Raw genomic sequence first — 15,869 nt, forward strand, 5'->3', positions numbered from 1 at the left:
ATGTACTCCATATCCTATGTACTTAAGGAGGCACGGGTGGCCCAGTAGTCTAAGGCGCCGCGATTCGCTGTGCAGAGTTGCGTCCCTTGGGCACGCCAGAAACCTATGATTGTGGGTTCGAATCCCGGTTCGCCCCGATTATGTTCCTAGGTTTGTCAGCACCATACCCGTGATCGTGGGTTTCACCGAAGTGGTAAACGTCTGAGACCTGCATCACTTCGGGCTTTCCTCCCACATTAAGCTGACACGCCGTGATATAACTGGAACACTGTTAAAAGCGCCCTTAAACACAACTCACTCACTCACTCACTCCTATGTACTTAATATCCTATGTACTCCATCTAGTTGGTAATTCATCTGCAGGGTACTTCATCTGCTAGGTAATTCATCTACTTGGTGCTTCGTCTGATCTGAAAGGTGATAAATGAGAAGGCTACTGCTTTTGACTCATGAATACATTGTAAACCTGGTTTGGCCTGAATTTACAATAGGGTAAATATGTGCATAGACGAGCTGCGAGCGGGCGTCCCGGCGCCTTGTATGGAGCTCAGTCACATTTGGATACGGCTAGGCTATACCGAGGAATACGTACGTGTGTATAGCTGCTGCAAACGGTCACTATGGATACGGACAAGGGTAAGTATATGCCAAATGGCTATACCCATATGTATTATCTGCAATAACATTACAAACTCTTATCGTAATTGGATGACGACAAAACGTATGCTTACATTTTTAATGCTATCCTCGCGTGTATTCTGTGTTTTACATCGTTTGACGTGTGTAGACGTTTGTGTGTCAGCCTCGGGACAGTTGCAGCAACAGTTTGACAATTGCCGAAGGGCAGATTCTTTGTGCTAGACAAATGTGGAAAGTAGAAACACGTTTTAGTGGACAGGTTTAGTGAGCACCACAAGGACGTTTTAATGAATGCGATATGACAGGAGGTTGATTATTATACGTAGGTATTACATAGATATAAATGCCAACTGACGGCAAGATGTGCACATGTTTTTTCAGATTATATAACTAAAACATTTACCATGGTCTTCCCAAAACTATGTCTAAAAGTCAGAATTTTATTAAGTCATAAATGAATACGCAGATCTCCGGCTCCGCCACACAAAGAGACGTTAAAAGACGTTACTTGCCGTTATCCTGTCTGCATTAAGGGGATAACACAAGGACCAATAGACTCGGAGTCTGTTTACTGTGTCTGAGTAGGGTATCCATGTTAAACTGCGGCATGGTACCTCAATGGACTTGCACTTTTAAATCGGCATTGGTCCGGACACACACACAGACACATACACACACACGCACGCATGCACGCACACACACACACGTGCATGAATATCGCTATATAAGTGCAATAATCTGCGCGTGCACCGATTCATCAATGAACTTCTACACGACTACAAGATCGTCACACCGGCACACCATGCCGTTGCAGATCAACAGTGCAAGTTTCACGCATGTCATCCTTGCCCTTGATGCTCACGTGATAACATATAAGTTGTTGCAGGATCACTAGGGGTTCATTGGCCTTTACGCGTCCTGCGTCAGGTTTGATATCGAGGGACGCCTAAAACCCCATGTACCCCGAGTGATCCTGCTACAGCGGATATGTCTTACCGACAGTACCCTTTCACCTGAAGCTTTGTGTCTGTGTGTTGGCTCTTCGCTGGATATGCGACAACGCCATTTCAAGAATCATAAGAAATTTCCATTGTACGATTCGGAATCAGACAGACAGTTTATTTGATTACAAGTATATGGCCAAAAGAACAAAAGTACAACATGCATACACTAACATTGTACAAGTTACAGCGCTACCTAGACATTGTAGTTTCAGAACACGTAGAACGGGTTTACAAATACAACTTTCATAATAGATTTATATTGAGTTCTTATCCCTATTACGAAGTATGTGGTGAAATAACACGGATAACTTAAATAACATGTTCGCATCCTCGGTATGAAGCATATCAGCTTTCCTCGAGATGGTCCATTTCTAAAATACTGTTGTATGTACTTTTTCCTTAAACCTGCATATTCTGGACATATTAATAGTATGTGATATTCATCTTTATTTGGGTGGTTACAGTATGGACAGGGTGTATTTTCAATTGCCGTTTTTTTTTTTTAAACTCTAGCTGCCCTTGTGATAAAAGCTTGTACATTGCATCTAAATTTCGTTAAGACTCGACGGAGATGCACTGCTTTTATTGACGTTGGGTAGGTTCCAGATGAAAAGATTTTTTGAATTCAGAATTATAATGTACACAATTTGATTCTGAATCATCTTGTGGCAATAAAGCTGACTTGATTTGACATGGTTTGAACTGAAGCACTGATGCCCGAGCAACATTTATCCTTATAACATTATATGTAGTTTCAAGAAAAAGAAAATAAACAAACAGAAGTTAGAAGGGTAGTATTAATCGTGTCAATGCTTTCAACCAACTTGAAATTTCAAGATGCTATGTTGAAATTTCAAGTTACTAAGTTGAAATTTCAAGTTAGTATCTTGAAATTTCAACATAAAATATGAAAATTCAACATAATAAATTGAAATTTCAAGATAGTTTCTTGAAATTTTAACATAACATCTTGAAAATTTACGATACTAACTTGAAATTACCAGATGCTATGTTGCAAAACAAACAAAAAACAAATGGTAACACAAAACTATTTATTGCTAATAATGGTAAACAACACAATAACGGCAAACTCAACGGCCATGTTTACTTTCTGATAGTGTGTCACTGTATGATTGATAAGGCCAAACACATTTGAACAAGACATCTATCATTAAACCATAAACCATCAACCTTATGCAGCTCTGTAAAGTTGACCCCTAAAGAGGTTGCGTTGGCTGGATAATGTTTTGCATACCACGACGGCATGGTGGTAATCACGTCGAGGCCAAGCATACATTGTTTGTTGTTTGTTTTATTATTCATGTTATGAGTAACTTTACATGCAGTCGGGTACAATTACACACAGTAGGTGTAGTCCCAAAATCTGATCACATGTTCTGTACTTAATGTACCTTTACGACCCCCAAGATGGGGAAAGTGTGTGTCTGGAATCCCAACATGGTTAGCCTTTGACTTTAGACATTTCCCCAAGGCAAGAGAGTTAACTGACTATAAAAGTCCAGTTTCCACCCTTGCCGAGCTACGCTTGTTTTTCTGGGCTCGATCGTAGCGCCACCAGTGGCTATTACGAGTTCAATTCGGTTTATTTCGTAAGTGTAGGCCATCGGCCCATAGTTACATTTGTATTACAATGGACGTGATGTACACAGCTGTTATTGTTGTGACAATAATGTACTACGAAGTGACATCGCTTGATAGATATAGATAGCTAGACGTTCAATTAATTTACAATCAGTTGTAGACATAATGATATTCAATTTTTGTATGGTCGGATATTCATTAAATGTTTGTGGTAAGTGATCCATGCGTAGCTTGTTATAACCGGACCAAACTAACAAAATATGATACTCGTCCTCCACATAACCAGCATGACAAACACAACATAGTCTTCTGTTACGTGGGATATCAGCATATCTCCCAGTTTCAACACACAGCTGATGCGAAAAACATCTAAACCGAGCTAGCGCCACTCTCAATTTACTGACGGTCACACAGCTAAGATACAACTCTGTAGCAAACGATACCTTGAATAGAGAATACGAGAAAGATTTACTACCCTTTACCAGAAGACTATGCCAATCCTGTTCATAACTACATTTCAGACGCGACATAAATTCTGTCAAAAACGAATCAGGATGACTTATACACTGGTTTTCTCATACAGAGCCAAAACCCAAACAGAACAATAAAGATTTACATTTTGATACCCAATTAATTTTACCATTACTTTCTGCCTGAAGCATCATATAATAACATTTCTTTGGAAAGCGACAATCGGACATACTCAATAACCTTATCCAATAACCAATAACTCTTTTGTATGCATAAATATATAATGGATACCGCCCACATTCACCTCGAACCATGTTGTTGGGTGTTGACGATTTGACACCTAGAAAGCGCTTGCATGCCAATGTATGTATAGTTTCCATTTCATCATTCTGGTGTAGACCCCAGACTTCGGAACCATAGAGCAAAATTGGGACTATTTTCATATCAAATATTTTAAAATATAAGTCCTATCGAAGAGGATGCAATTTTATCAATGACTTTAAATTTCCAAACATTGCTTTTTTCCCCTGTAGACCAGCATTAGAAAAATGACTTGACCAGGACAGGCTTCTCGTAAAAAGTAACGCCCAAATATTTATAGGAGGACACACACTCCAACTTTAGACCTTTATAGTACCAAATCTCTTTTCTTGACAACACTCCACCATTCTTAAAAACAACCACCTTGGTTTTATCCAAATTGACATCTAGATCATAATCATTACAATATTTTTCTAGAAAATTAATACGCTTCTGAAGTCCACCTATAGTATCTGCAATTAAAATAATATCGTCTGCAAAATTAATAATAACAGGAATATCTCTGTAATATCAGGATGAAGTTGTATTCCTGGTCCAGAATTCTGTTCAACTTCAGCAGCTACATGTAGTTCGTTAATAAACATCGAGAATAAAAGGGGGCTTAACACACAACCCTGACGTACTCCTCTTGGACACCCGAACATTTAAGAAAATGTATGTTTAAATTTAACACTGGCCTTAACAGCTGTATAAATAGACCGTATAGCTTTTATCATTTTGCCAGCGACACCTTTATTAGCTAGTACTGACCATAATTTCATCCGGTTTACACTGTCAAAGGCTTTTGCAAAATCGACAAACAAACCATATACCCTACCCTTACACTTACTGATATATCTCTGGATAATACACTGTAATATAAAGATATTATCCATGGTGGAGTAATCATGACGAAAACCAGCCTGGGACTCGGCAATTTTACCATAGACCTCACACCAAGACGTGACCCTTCTGTTCAAAATAGAAACATACAACTTACTCAGTGCACTAAGGACTGATATACCCCTATAGTTGGATGGGGAATGGATGTCTCCTCGCTTATGTATCGGAACAATAATTCCCAAAGACCAAGAGTCAGAAAAGTATGCATTATCAAACAACTTATTAAACAACACTGTAAGATACGGGACAAAAATATCATTCGCATATTTAAAAAATTCTGAAATGAGGTGGTCATTTCCTCCGGATTTATCAATTTTCAAAGAGTTGATTGCACAAAGCACCTCCTCTTGTGAAATGGGGGAGTCCAGAATATAGCAACTCATATCATCATGACTATCATTAATAGTCGTGTCGGTGTTAACCATATCTTCAGCTCTCGGATTGTCAAACACATCTTTAAAATGATCGACCCATTGTTCTAGTGCTATGTTAGGTACACGAGTTGCATTTACTATTTGGAAGACTAGATAAAACCTTATTACGCATACATTCATTATAACTTTTCTTTTTATCACGTAATAAACTTGTATAAGTATTTCTTGATTTTAAATAACTAACTAAGGTGCTATCATTCTTAAGGTGTCTATATATTCTGAGACACCTCTCTCTCTCCCACCTGTAGTGCCGACACACGCTATCAAACCAGGGTTGTGTGTTACTGTCGTGAGACTTACAAGTCCTTTTCATGCACTGAGCAGCTGTACAAATGGCGTCCGTGAATGAGTTAATAGCACCATCTATATTATCTGGTAGTAACAGAGTACATTGTTCAAAACCACATGTGGCAGTACAAGATTATCCCTGAACTGTTGTAGTTTCGCCATGTCCCACGCATAGTGGTAGTTTTCACGAGGCGCACGTGCGGCCCCTGCTGTCTCAACGGTAATATCAAGGTCACGTGCTTGAAATGAACAAGATAGTGGAAGGTGTGAGGATTCTGCCCTCGACACAATATCAAATGTGTTACGGTGGAAGAATAGACTGTTGGATACAATAATGTAGTCAATTACACTTGAGCCTGAGTGACCGATGTAAGTATAAACACCTATACCTAAATCCGAACCACAGCGACCATTTAGAAAAGACATATCGAGAGCGGCACACAGATTGACAAGATATTTTCCGGCATTGTTTTTAATGTTATCACATGACACTCTATCTATGTTGATACTATCGGACATAACTGACATATTCTCGTCACCTAAAACCTCGGCGATATCATCATCAATATGATCAGACAGTGTCCCAGTCCGGGCGTTGAAATCCCCGCCTATGAGGATGTGTATATCTCTGTTTAGTGACCAAATAACTTCTATAAGTGAGTTGAAGAATAAAGTCAAACCACACTTAGTTTGTCTGTTATTAAACCAACTTGATCCTGGAGGATTGACATATACACAGCAAATAAGAATGTCTTTCTCAAGATTAAATACAGCTTTTATCTAAAAGTAAAAATATAGCATTGTCAGCAATTCTGGACCATTTCACATAGACACTGATGGATTTTTTCACAATCACGGTTAAACCTCCCGAGAATCGTCCTCTGTCTGCTGTTTTTATTGCATTTAGGCTGTAGGCTGTAAAGTTATGGAATATCTGGTCATAAGGAAAGTCAATTGTCCATGTCTCTATTAATCCAACAAGATCTGCATTAGATAAAAAGTTTATAAAGTTTACGTCGGAAACTTTATTTACCAAACCAGATATATTCCAGAAGAGAATCTTAGTAGATAATACTTGTTTTGGACATCGACGAGAGTTTGCTTGGACTGGACCACACCCCTATTATGAGTTATGTCCCCTCTATGCCCCTCCTATGTACCTTCTAATGACCAATCAGATTCCACCTCGCATATCACTTGCATTTGCTTCAAACAAAATGGCGGCGCCCAGTGAAGACGATCTGATCGATAATCAAGATCTATGTTGTAATAAAACGGGTATTTCTTCTCTAAGTGCATCAAATCACGTGAGCACCGTGTTTATAAACATGAAAAGATTTGGAAAATATTTGTTGACGGTACACATGCTTTGCAAATCCTGCACACGACCGAAATCTGCACGTCAGTTTACGAACCGGATGAGAGTTCGTTACGCGATTTTGATTGGACTATATATAGACACGTTAGTCCAGCCAGAATATATCTCTATAATTCCAGTCTAGTTCGGCAAGGGTGGAAACTGGACTTTTACAGTCAATAAACTCCCTTGCCTCGGTAAGATGACATAAGAGGCAGTTCACTAGTTTCAGCTTTTCCATAGACTACTGATCTAACATAACGCTCGAGAGAATCCATGCTTATAAGGAACCAACCATGTGATATTTTGGGGTTGGCATTGTGTCGGGATAGGATGCAGGGGGGTTGAGGTTGGGGTTGAGTTGGGTGAAGGTTAGGGGTGAGTGGGTGTTGGTGCTTCACTTGATATGCTGGTGTCATGAAATAAAAGCGACAAAAATATTTCCATAATCATAAGACATTTCTACTAAAAGCCGAGTCCAGTGTACGATTCCGACTATATGAGAAGCTTGTGTTTATAGATCAGTTTCAAATAGGGACGATACAAGGTGTTCACGATAAGGTGAGCCTATCCTGCCCCGCCGTTGGCACCAGTCACAAATACATGCAAAGGCAAGTCAGTTGTTCTCCTAACCAAAACACGAGACCATATGGTAGTCAAAATAGAAAATGACATCTAACAAATGTTTTTTTCTGATACGTCAGAATTGGAAATGACCCACACATGTCTACAATAAAACCATTCACTGAGGCCTTGATTGTTGTATGTTGTAGCCCTGAAAAAAGAACTTTTTAACAAGTGTCGTATGACGCTCTTTGAAATCTTCGTAGATAGAAAAAAAACTACATGTCACCTCTACAAATGATTCTAGCCGTCTTCAAGATGGTAACATCCGACCAACAACTATCTATTTGATATAAAGTCACAACAATTTCGCGAAATCAATGTCATCACTGTATTACAATGTTTCCATATAATTTTCACCGAGATTTTGCCATATCGGATAATCGAGACTGGTTATTCTCTGGCGTTGACGTTGTGTATATAACAATGGGTGCTGCAAAGAAAGATAGAAATTGTGTTTTTGAGAACAATGTCAGCTGTGTATTTTACACCGACAAATTCAATATTTATAACATCATGGGTCATGACCTAAATATTTAATCTGGAGTTAACAAAAAGTTTTATCTTCTAATTATCTTAAGAACACATGCATGTAGTACGGGTTTAAACCGCCGTTCAGTCAAGTTGGTGTCTTGTTTGGCCCGCAAGATGGCGGGTGACAGATGTCTCTCTTCTTTATGTTTACCTTGACCCAGGCAATTCAACAAAGGTCAACGTTAGTGTCAATGTTAGGGTCAACGTTAGGTTCAACGTGTCTTGACAATACGGCTGTCGTAAATTCACAATGTAGTCATAAACATATTGTGTGCAGTTTGCAGAGCACGCCCAGCGTACACTACATGTATGTGGGCTTAAGCCACATATCCTTCTTTATCATATAATGAGTAGGTTTCTCGGCAAGATAAAGCAAACGGATAAAAACGATATCCGTTGGGGTCATATGCGGATAGAGATGCAAATATGAAGGGTCAAGTAGGGACCATTTCACTGTTTATAAACAAACATGGCGTCGCCCTCGTCATTCGGCGATCGAGTCAGAATTAATCATCGGGAATCTGGATAAACTACAGGGATAATTGCTATCATTATCAAAAGAACAGTCTAATATACTGAAAACCAGTGTCTTACTGTGACGTAGCTAAGGCATTTTATAAGTATTGGCAACTTTGGAGATATAAATTTCGAAACAATTTTGCGACGGCACGAGGCCAAGCCAAGCGGGATCAGTAGCCATGTCTGTGCTTGTAGATCTCTGCGGTTTGAAACCTTCTCCACAAATTAAAATAGTTGGATTTGGCCGAAATATGTTTGAATTGTTACCTTGTTTCGTTTTGTCGCTGTGTGTACATCTGACTACACTTCTTAACGTTATGACAGGACAGACCGACTGTCAACAACGTCTGACCTTGGCCGTGACGTCTCATAGACTAGGGTTAGGGTAGCTTCCCTTTGACAAAGGGCAGCTACTCTAGCGGACAGACCGATGGATTGCCACGAAAGGCAATTAAAAACAATTGTTGTTTTGCGTATATGTTGCTTCGCCACTGTATAAGAAACATATTTCAGTTGGAACTATATTGGCTACTGTCACTGTCCGACTGACACATCACTTACCCTGTGACGTAATAAATATTAATTCGCGCATTCCAGGAAAAGTCGCAATGTTTTGGTAATGTTTGTGAGAGAGGGAAAACGATTTTGAAGCACAGAATTAAAGAATGACATTATATGATAAAGAGGTTATCACGCTTGTGTGTTTGGGGATGGTAGATATCCTGTATTAGGAATAAACACTATGTATTTAGCTCGCCAAGGCTCGCTAAATACAATATTTATTCCTAATGCAGGATATTTACCATCCCCAAACACACTCGCGTGATAACCTCTATTTATTTGTGGATGGTGACCAACAATTTCATCGTCTGGAATGATGACGAAAATACACATGTCGAAGTTCGCAAAACATATGTTTTGTTTGTTTGTTTGTTTTTTATCGCCGCACTCAGCAATATGCCAGCTATATGACAGCAATATTCCAGCTATAAATAATCGAGTCTGGACTAGACAATCAAGCGATTGACATCAAAAGCATCGATCCACACAATTGGGATACGATGACCTGCATCAACCAAGTCAGCGAGCCTGACCTCCTGATCCCGTTAGTCACCTCTTACAAGCATGGTTTGCTAAAGACCTATTCTACACCGGATCTTCACGGGTCGAAAAAAATATGTTTAGGCAGACATCGTAAATCTTTCCATTTTGTGTCTTTCTTAAACATTAAAAGCGTTGTCTTTGGAAATACATTGTGTCGAGTAATATAACCTTTCATCCAAGTATATTTTTTGTGGGAAACAGTTTTATTACTTTGTCGCGCATTCTCGGGAAAAGATTATTTTGATCAAGATAATCCCAGATATAGCACATGGTCGCTTCCTCCCGGAGTTCTGTGACCATACCGTCAGCCTTCACTCCCAACAGGCCGCACATCTTACTGTATAACCAGCTGACATGACTCAAGGGCTTTAACGTTGAGGTTATCCTTCGCGTTTAAGAGTCACTGTTGACCAACTGTAGTGTGTGTCTGTATGAGTGTCATATGAGGTCACGTCGAAGGGATTCCAGGTCAGAATAGGACCCCATTCACCCATGTATGTCACCGACTTAATGTATCGGGTGGTCGGACTCGTCCACCTGTCTGATGGAGAGCCATCGTTTCCTGACGACGTGAGTCATATATCAACCACGTGTTTGTCTGGCTCACACTCGCTGTGGACATATTAATAAATTAATATTAATTGTTGCAAGTTGATTTAATTGAATGGAATAGACATTTTATTAGTTTTGTTGACCATTAGGGACACTATGTTTGTTTCAAACTGGAAATGAAGAGTTTTTTTGTTTTTTAATATCTGAAGGCAGTTATATAAACCGTCATCTCCGAAACTAGAAAAGGCAACTTTCATTGAATACAATTTATGTATTCTCCGACACTTGAGTTATTATAATCTTATCGTTCCAAAGTTTTGTCCATACATCAGTCATGATGCCACGACACTGGCCGCCTATCGAGGCAAGGATTCATTATAAAATCTTGACCTACAGATGTGTTCGCCACGGTTCCAATAGACTAACGCTTTGTCTCTGAAAAAATATAATTTATATAGAAACAATTGAAAGGGAGCCCCGGTGAGATAGGAGAACCTGAGGAAAATCTAGACTTGCTTCACATTACACATTGCATTACATAAAGGACTGGACAGAAGGGAAAATAGTATAGTATGTTGTTGGTCCATAGTCATTTGTGTGTTCATCAGCACGTATCAGATAGCTTCAGAGACGACATTTTATTTTCACAAAATGCTTGATAAAACCATTCACCTTATCTTCACAGGCCTTGAAATAATGTATTGCTTGTCCAACGTTATGTGTATCGTCTCTGTAACGTGATCGTCTTACTCGTGTTTCCTGAAGATTAAAGTGTACATGTTAAGAAAGGCAAGTTTTCCAGAGGCCAGTTCATCTTTACTACGACCTGTTTCTATCGATCATAACAAATATGTACAAGATTTTATTTTTTATGCAAATAGTGGGAGTGGCGGGTGCAGGAGGCAGGGCAGGAACTGATGACCCTTCTCAAGAACACCTGGTGTTATGGCTGATTTTCAGAGATCCATTCATATAATTTTCACCGCTGTTATTGCTTTTAATGCCCAATGAAATCTGTTTCGTCTGAAAATCGACACTGGTTATTTGACGTTTTATATTCTCAAATACGACCTTTCTCTCTCGATCACGACAAAAATGTACAAACATGTCTTATTTCGGCAAAACTTGTAATATAAAATGTCAGCACCACAGAATAATCAGTCTGATTATCTGTCGAACAGATCAAATAGCAGCTTAATTTAAAAGGTAATTTCATTACTGCGAGTTCATAGTCAAAATTAGGACGTAGCCTAACAGTATAGTTAGTACCATGCCAATATAAGTCGTCTGCGTATGGGTTCACATCAGCTGATCAAGGGTTATGAAAGGTAAGCTAGTCGTCTTCTAAAAAATTAACAGTTTCGTTTGATTCAGCCAGATGGGTCCTCGTTGATATTAGAACATGCGTTGTTTTGCGGCTTAAAGCTTAGGAAAGCAATAAAACAATTGGACTAAGACACCACAATTAACAGTGCAGAGTTGCGTCCCTTAGTAATGCGAGGATCTGCCGTTTGGGAGTTCGAATTACATGTTTTGACACGAGGCCGAACTATGGGTCCGTTCCTGGCTTTCTACAAAGTATTAGAGGTCTACAGCTTGTCATATTGGTTTACCCTCCAACATAAAACTGACACATGTGATAACTGAAAACTGGCCAAAGCAGTTTAAAACACCACACCTTTAACCATTCCGATTATGTTAATGTAAATCTATGTGAATCCACATTAAAGTAAAAGTAAAATATGTCAATAAGTGAAAAACACTGCTTACAGATTCATCGACCCCGGACAAGGTGTCACTGTCAGACATGGAGCTGCGGCAACGAGCAGCTGCTGACTCCACAGAGACGTCTGAACCTAAGGTCCAAATTGACACATCCAAGATGACCTTGAAGAGGGAGATAGGTCTGTTCAGTGGGATAGCCTTTGTGGTCGGATCAATTATTGGTAAGCTGGGTTGCACATGTATCATTCATGGTAAGGTTTCAGCTGCTTTCAATGGACGAATTACCATTATTAGAGTGATGGTCATTAAATGTGAAGGGAAGGGGACGGGAAGGCAGGAGAAGGAAGGGGAGGGGGTGAATTAGCATTATCGGGGTTGGGGTTGGTATCAGTAGGGAAGGGAAGGAAGGGAGGAAGATGAAAGGAAAGGGTGTGAGAGGAAGGGAAGGAGAGAGGAGGAATTACCATCATCGGGGTTGAGGTTGGCCTAAGTAGGGAATGGAATGAAGTTGGGATTGACATAACTGTAAGAGGGAAGGAAATGAGATGAGTTTCTATTATCGGGGTGGGGTTGACATTACTATAGGAGGGAAGGGAATGAGATGAGTTACTATTATCGGGGTGGGGTTGACATTACTATAGGAGGGAAGGGAATAAGATGAGTTACTATTATCGGGGTGGGGTTGACATTACTATAGGAGGGAAGGGAATAAGATAAGTTTCTATTATCTGGGATGGGGTTGACATTACTATAGGAGGAAAGGGAATAAGATGAGTTTCTATTATCGGGGTTGGGTTGACATTACTGTAAGAGGGAAGGAAATGAGATGAGTTTCTATTATCGGGATGGGGTTGACATTACTATAGGAGGGAAGGGAATAAGATGAGTTTCTATTATCGGGATGGGGTTGACATTACTATAGGAGGGAAGGAAATGAGATTAGTTACTATTATCGGGTGGGGTTGACATTACTATAGGAGGGAAGGGAATAAGATGAGTTTCTATTATCGGGGTGGGGTTGACATTACTATAGGAGGGAAGGGAATAAGATGAGTAACTATTATGAGGGTGGGGTTGACATTACTATAGGAGGGAAGGGAATAAGATGAGTTTCTATTATCTGGGATGGGGTTGACATTACTATAGGAGGGAAGGGAATAAGATGAGTTTCTATTATCGGGGTGGGGTTGACATTAATATAGGAGGGAAGGGAATAAGATGAGTTTCTATTATCGGGGTGGGGTTGACATTACTATAGGAGGGAAGGGAATAAGATAAGTTTCTATTATCTGGGATGGGGTTGACATTACTATAGGAGGGAAGGGAATACGATGAGTTTCTATTATCGGGGTTGGGTTGACATTAATATAGGAGGGAAGGGAATAAGATAAGTTTCTATTATCTGGGATTGGGTTGACATTACTATAGGAGGGAAGGAAATAAGGTGAGTTTCTATTATCGGGGTGGGGTTGACATTACTGTAGGAGGGGAGGAAATAAGATGAGTTTCTATTATCGGGGTGGGGTTGACATTACTATAGGAGGGAAGGGAATAAGATGAGTTTCTATTATCGGGATGGGGTTGACATTACTGTAGGAGGGAAGGGAATAAGATGAGTTTCTATTATCGGGGTGGGGTTGACATTAATCATTAATATAGGAGGGAAGGGAATAAGATGAGTTTCTATTATCGGGATGGGGTTGACATTACTATAGGAGGGAAGGGAATAAGATGAGTTTCTATTATCGGGATGGGGTTGACATTAATATAGGAGGGAAGGGAATAAGATGAGTTTCTATTATCGGGGTGGGGTTGACATTACTATAGGAGGGAAGGGAATAAGATAAGTTTCTATTATCGGGATGGGGTTGACATTACTATAGGAGGGAAGGGAATACGATGAGTTTCTATTATCGGGGTTGGGTTGACATTAATATAGGAGGGAAGGGAATAAGATAAGTTTCTATTATCTGGGATTGGGTTGACATTACTATAGGAGGGAAGGAAATAAGATGAGTTTCTATTATCGGGGTGGGGTTGACATTACTGTAGGAGGGGAGGAAATAAGATGAGTTTCTATTATCGGGGTGGGGTTGACATTACTATAGGAGGGAAGGGAATAAGATGAGTTTCTATTATCGGGATGGGGTTGACATTACTGTAGGAGGGAAGGGAATAAGATGAGTTTCTATTATCGGGGTGGGGTTGACATTACTATAGGAGGGAAGGGAATAAGATGAGTTTCTATTATCGGGATGGGGTTGACATTACTGTAGGAGGGAAGGGAATAAGATGAGTTTCTATTATCGGGGTGGGGTTGACATTAATCATTAATATAGGAGGGAAGGGAATAAGATGAGTTTCTATTATCGGGATGGGGTTGACATTACTGTAGGAGGGAAGGGAATAAGATGAGTTTCTATTATCGGGGATGGGGTTGACATTACTATAGGAGGGAAGGGAATAAGATGAGTTTCTATTATCGGGGTGGGGTTGACATTAATATAGGAGGGAAGGGAATAAGATGAGTTTCTATTATCGGGGTGGGGTTGACATTACTATAGGAGGGAAGGGAATAAGATAAGTTTCTATTATCTGGGATGGGGTTGACATTACTATAGGAGGGAAGGGAATACGATGAGTTTCTATTATCGGGGTTGGGTTGACATTAATATAGGAGGGAAGGGAATAAGATAAGTTTCTATTATCTGGGATTGGGTTGACATTACTATAGGAGGGAAGGAAATAAGGTGAGTTTCTATTATCGGGGTGGGGTTGACATTACTGTAGGAGGGGAGGAAATAAGATGAGTTTCTATTATCGGGGTGGGGTTGACATTACTATAGGAGGGAAGGGAATAAGATGAGTTTCTATTATCGGGATGGGGTTGACATTACTGTAGGAGGGAAGGGAATAAGATGAGTTTCTATTATCGGGGTGGGGTTGACATTAATCATTAATATAGGAGGGAAGGGAATAAGATGAGTTTATATTATCGGGATGGGGTTGACATTACTATAGGAGGGAAGGGAATAAGATGAGTTTCTATTATCGGGATGGGGTTGACATTAATATAGGAGGGAAGGGAATAAGATGAGTTTCTATTATCGGGGTGGGGTTGACATTACTATAGGAGGGAAGGGAATAAGATAAGTTTCTATTATCTGGGATGGGGTTGACATTACTATAGGAGGGAAGGGAATACGATGAGTTTCTATTATCGGGGTTGGGTTGACATTAATATAGGAGGGAAGGGAATAAGATAAGTTTCTATTATCTGGGATTGGGTTGACATTACTATAGGAGGGAAGGAAATAAGATGAGTTTCTATTATCGGGGTGGGGTTGACATTACTGTAGGAGGGGAGGAAATAAGATGAGTTTCTATTATCGGGGTGGGGTTGACATTACTATAGGAGGGAAGGGAATAAGATGAGTTTCTATTATCGGGATGGGGTTGACATTACTGTAGGAGGGAAGGGAATAAGATGAGTTTCTATTATCGGGGTGGGGTTGACATTACTATAGGAGGGAAGGGAATAAGATGAGTTTCTATTATCGGGATGGGGTTGACATTACTGTAGGAGGGAAGGGAATAAGATGAGTTTCTATTATCGGGGTGGGGTTGACATTAATCATTAATATAGGAGGGAAGGGAATAAGATGAGTTTCTATTATCGGGATGGGGTTGACATTACTGTAGGAGGGAAGGGAATAAGATGAGTTTCTATTATCGGGGTGGGGTTGACATTACTATAGGAGGGAAGGGAATAAGATGAGTTTCTATTATCGGGATGGGGTTGACATTACTGTA

The 15,869-nt window shown here is 39.9% G+C and overlaps 1 protein-coding gene across 1 annotated transcript in view; it reads left to right on the forward strand.

Annotated features, from left to right (window-relative positions):
- Positions 1 to 512: 512 nt before the first annotated feature.
- Positions 513 to 15,869, forward strand: part of LOC124147232 (b(0,+)-type amino acid transporter 1-like) — a 34,287-nt gene continuing 18,930 nt past the window's right edge. The window contains exons 1-2 of the mRNA XM_048381524.1: positions 513 to 636; positions 12,104 to 12,277. Coding sequence (XP_048237481.1) covers positions 621 to 636; positions 12,104 to 12,277 — 190 coding nt within the window. The 5' untranslated portion in view covers positions 513 to 620. The remainder of the gene's footprint in view (positions 637 to 12,103; positions 12,278 to 15,869) is intronic.

This window comes from Haliotis rufescens, unplaced genomic scaffold (genome assembly GCF_023055435.1).
Source record: "Haliotis rufescens isolate VD_foot unplaced genomic scaffold, xgHalRufe1.0.p SCAF_39, whole genome shotgun sequence".
NCBI classification, from domain to species: domain Eukaryota; kingdom Metazoa; phylum Mollusca; class Gastropoda; order Lepetellida; family Haliotidae; genus Haliotis; species Haliotis rufescens.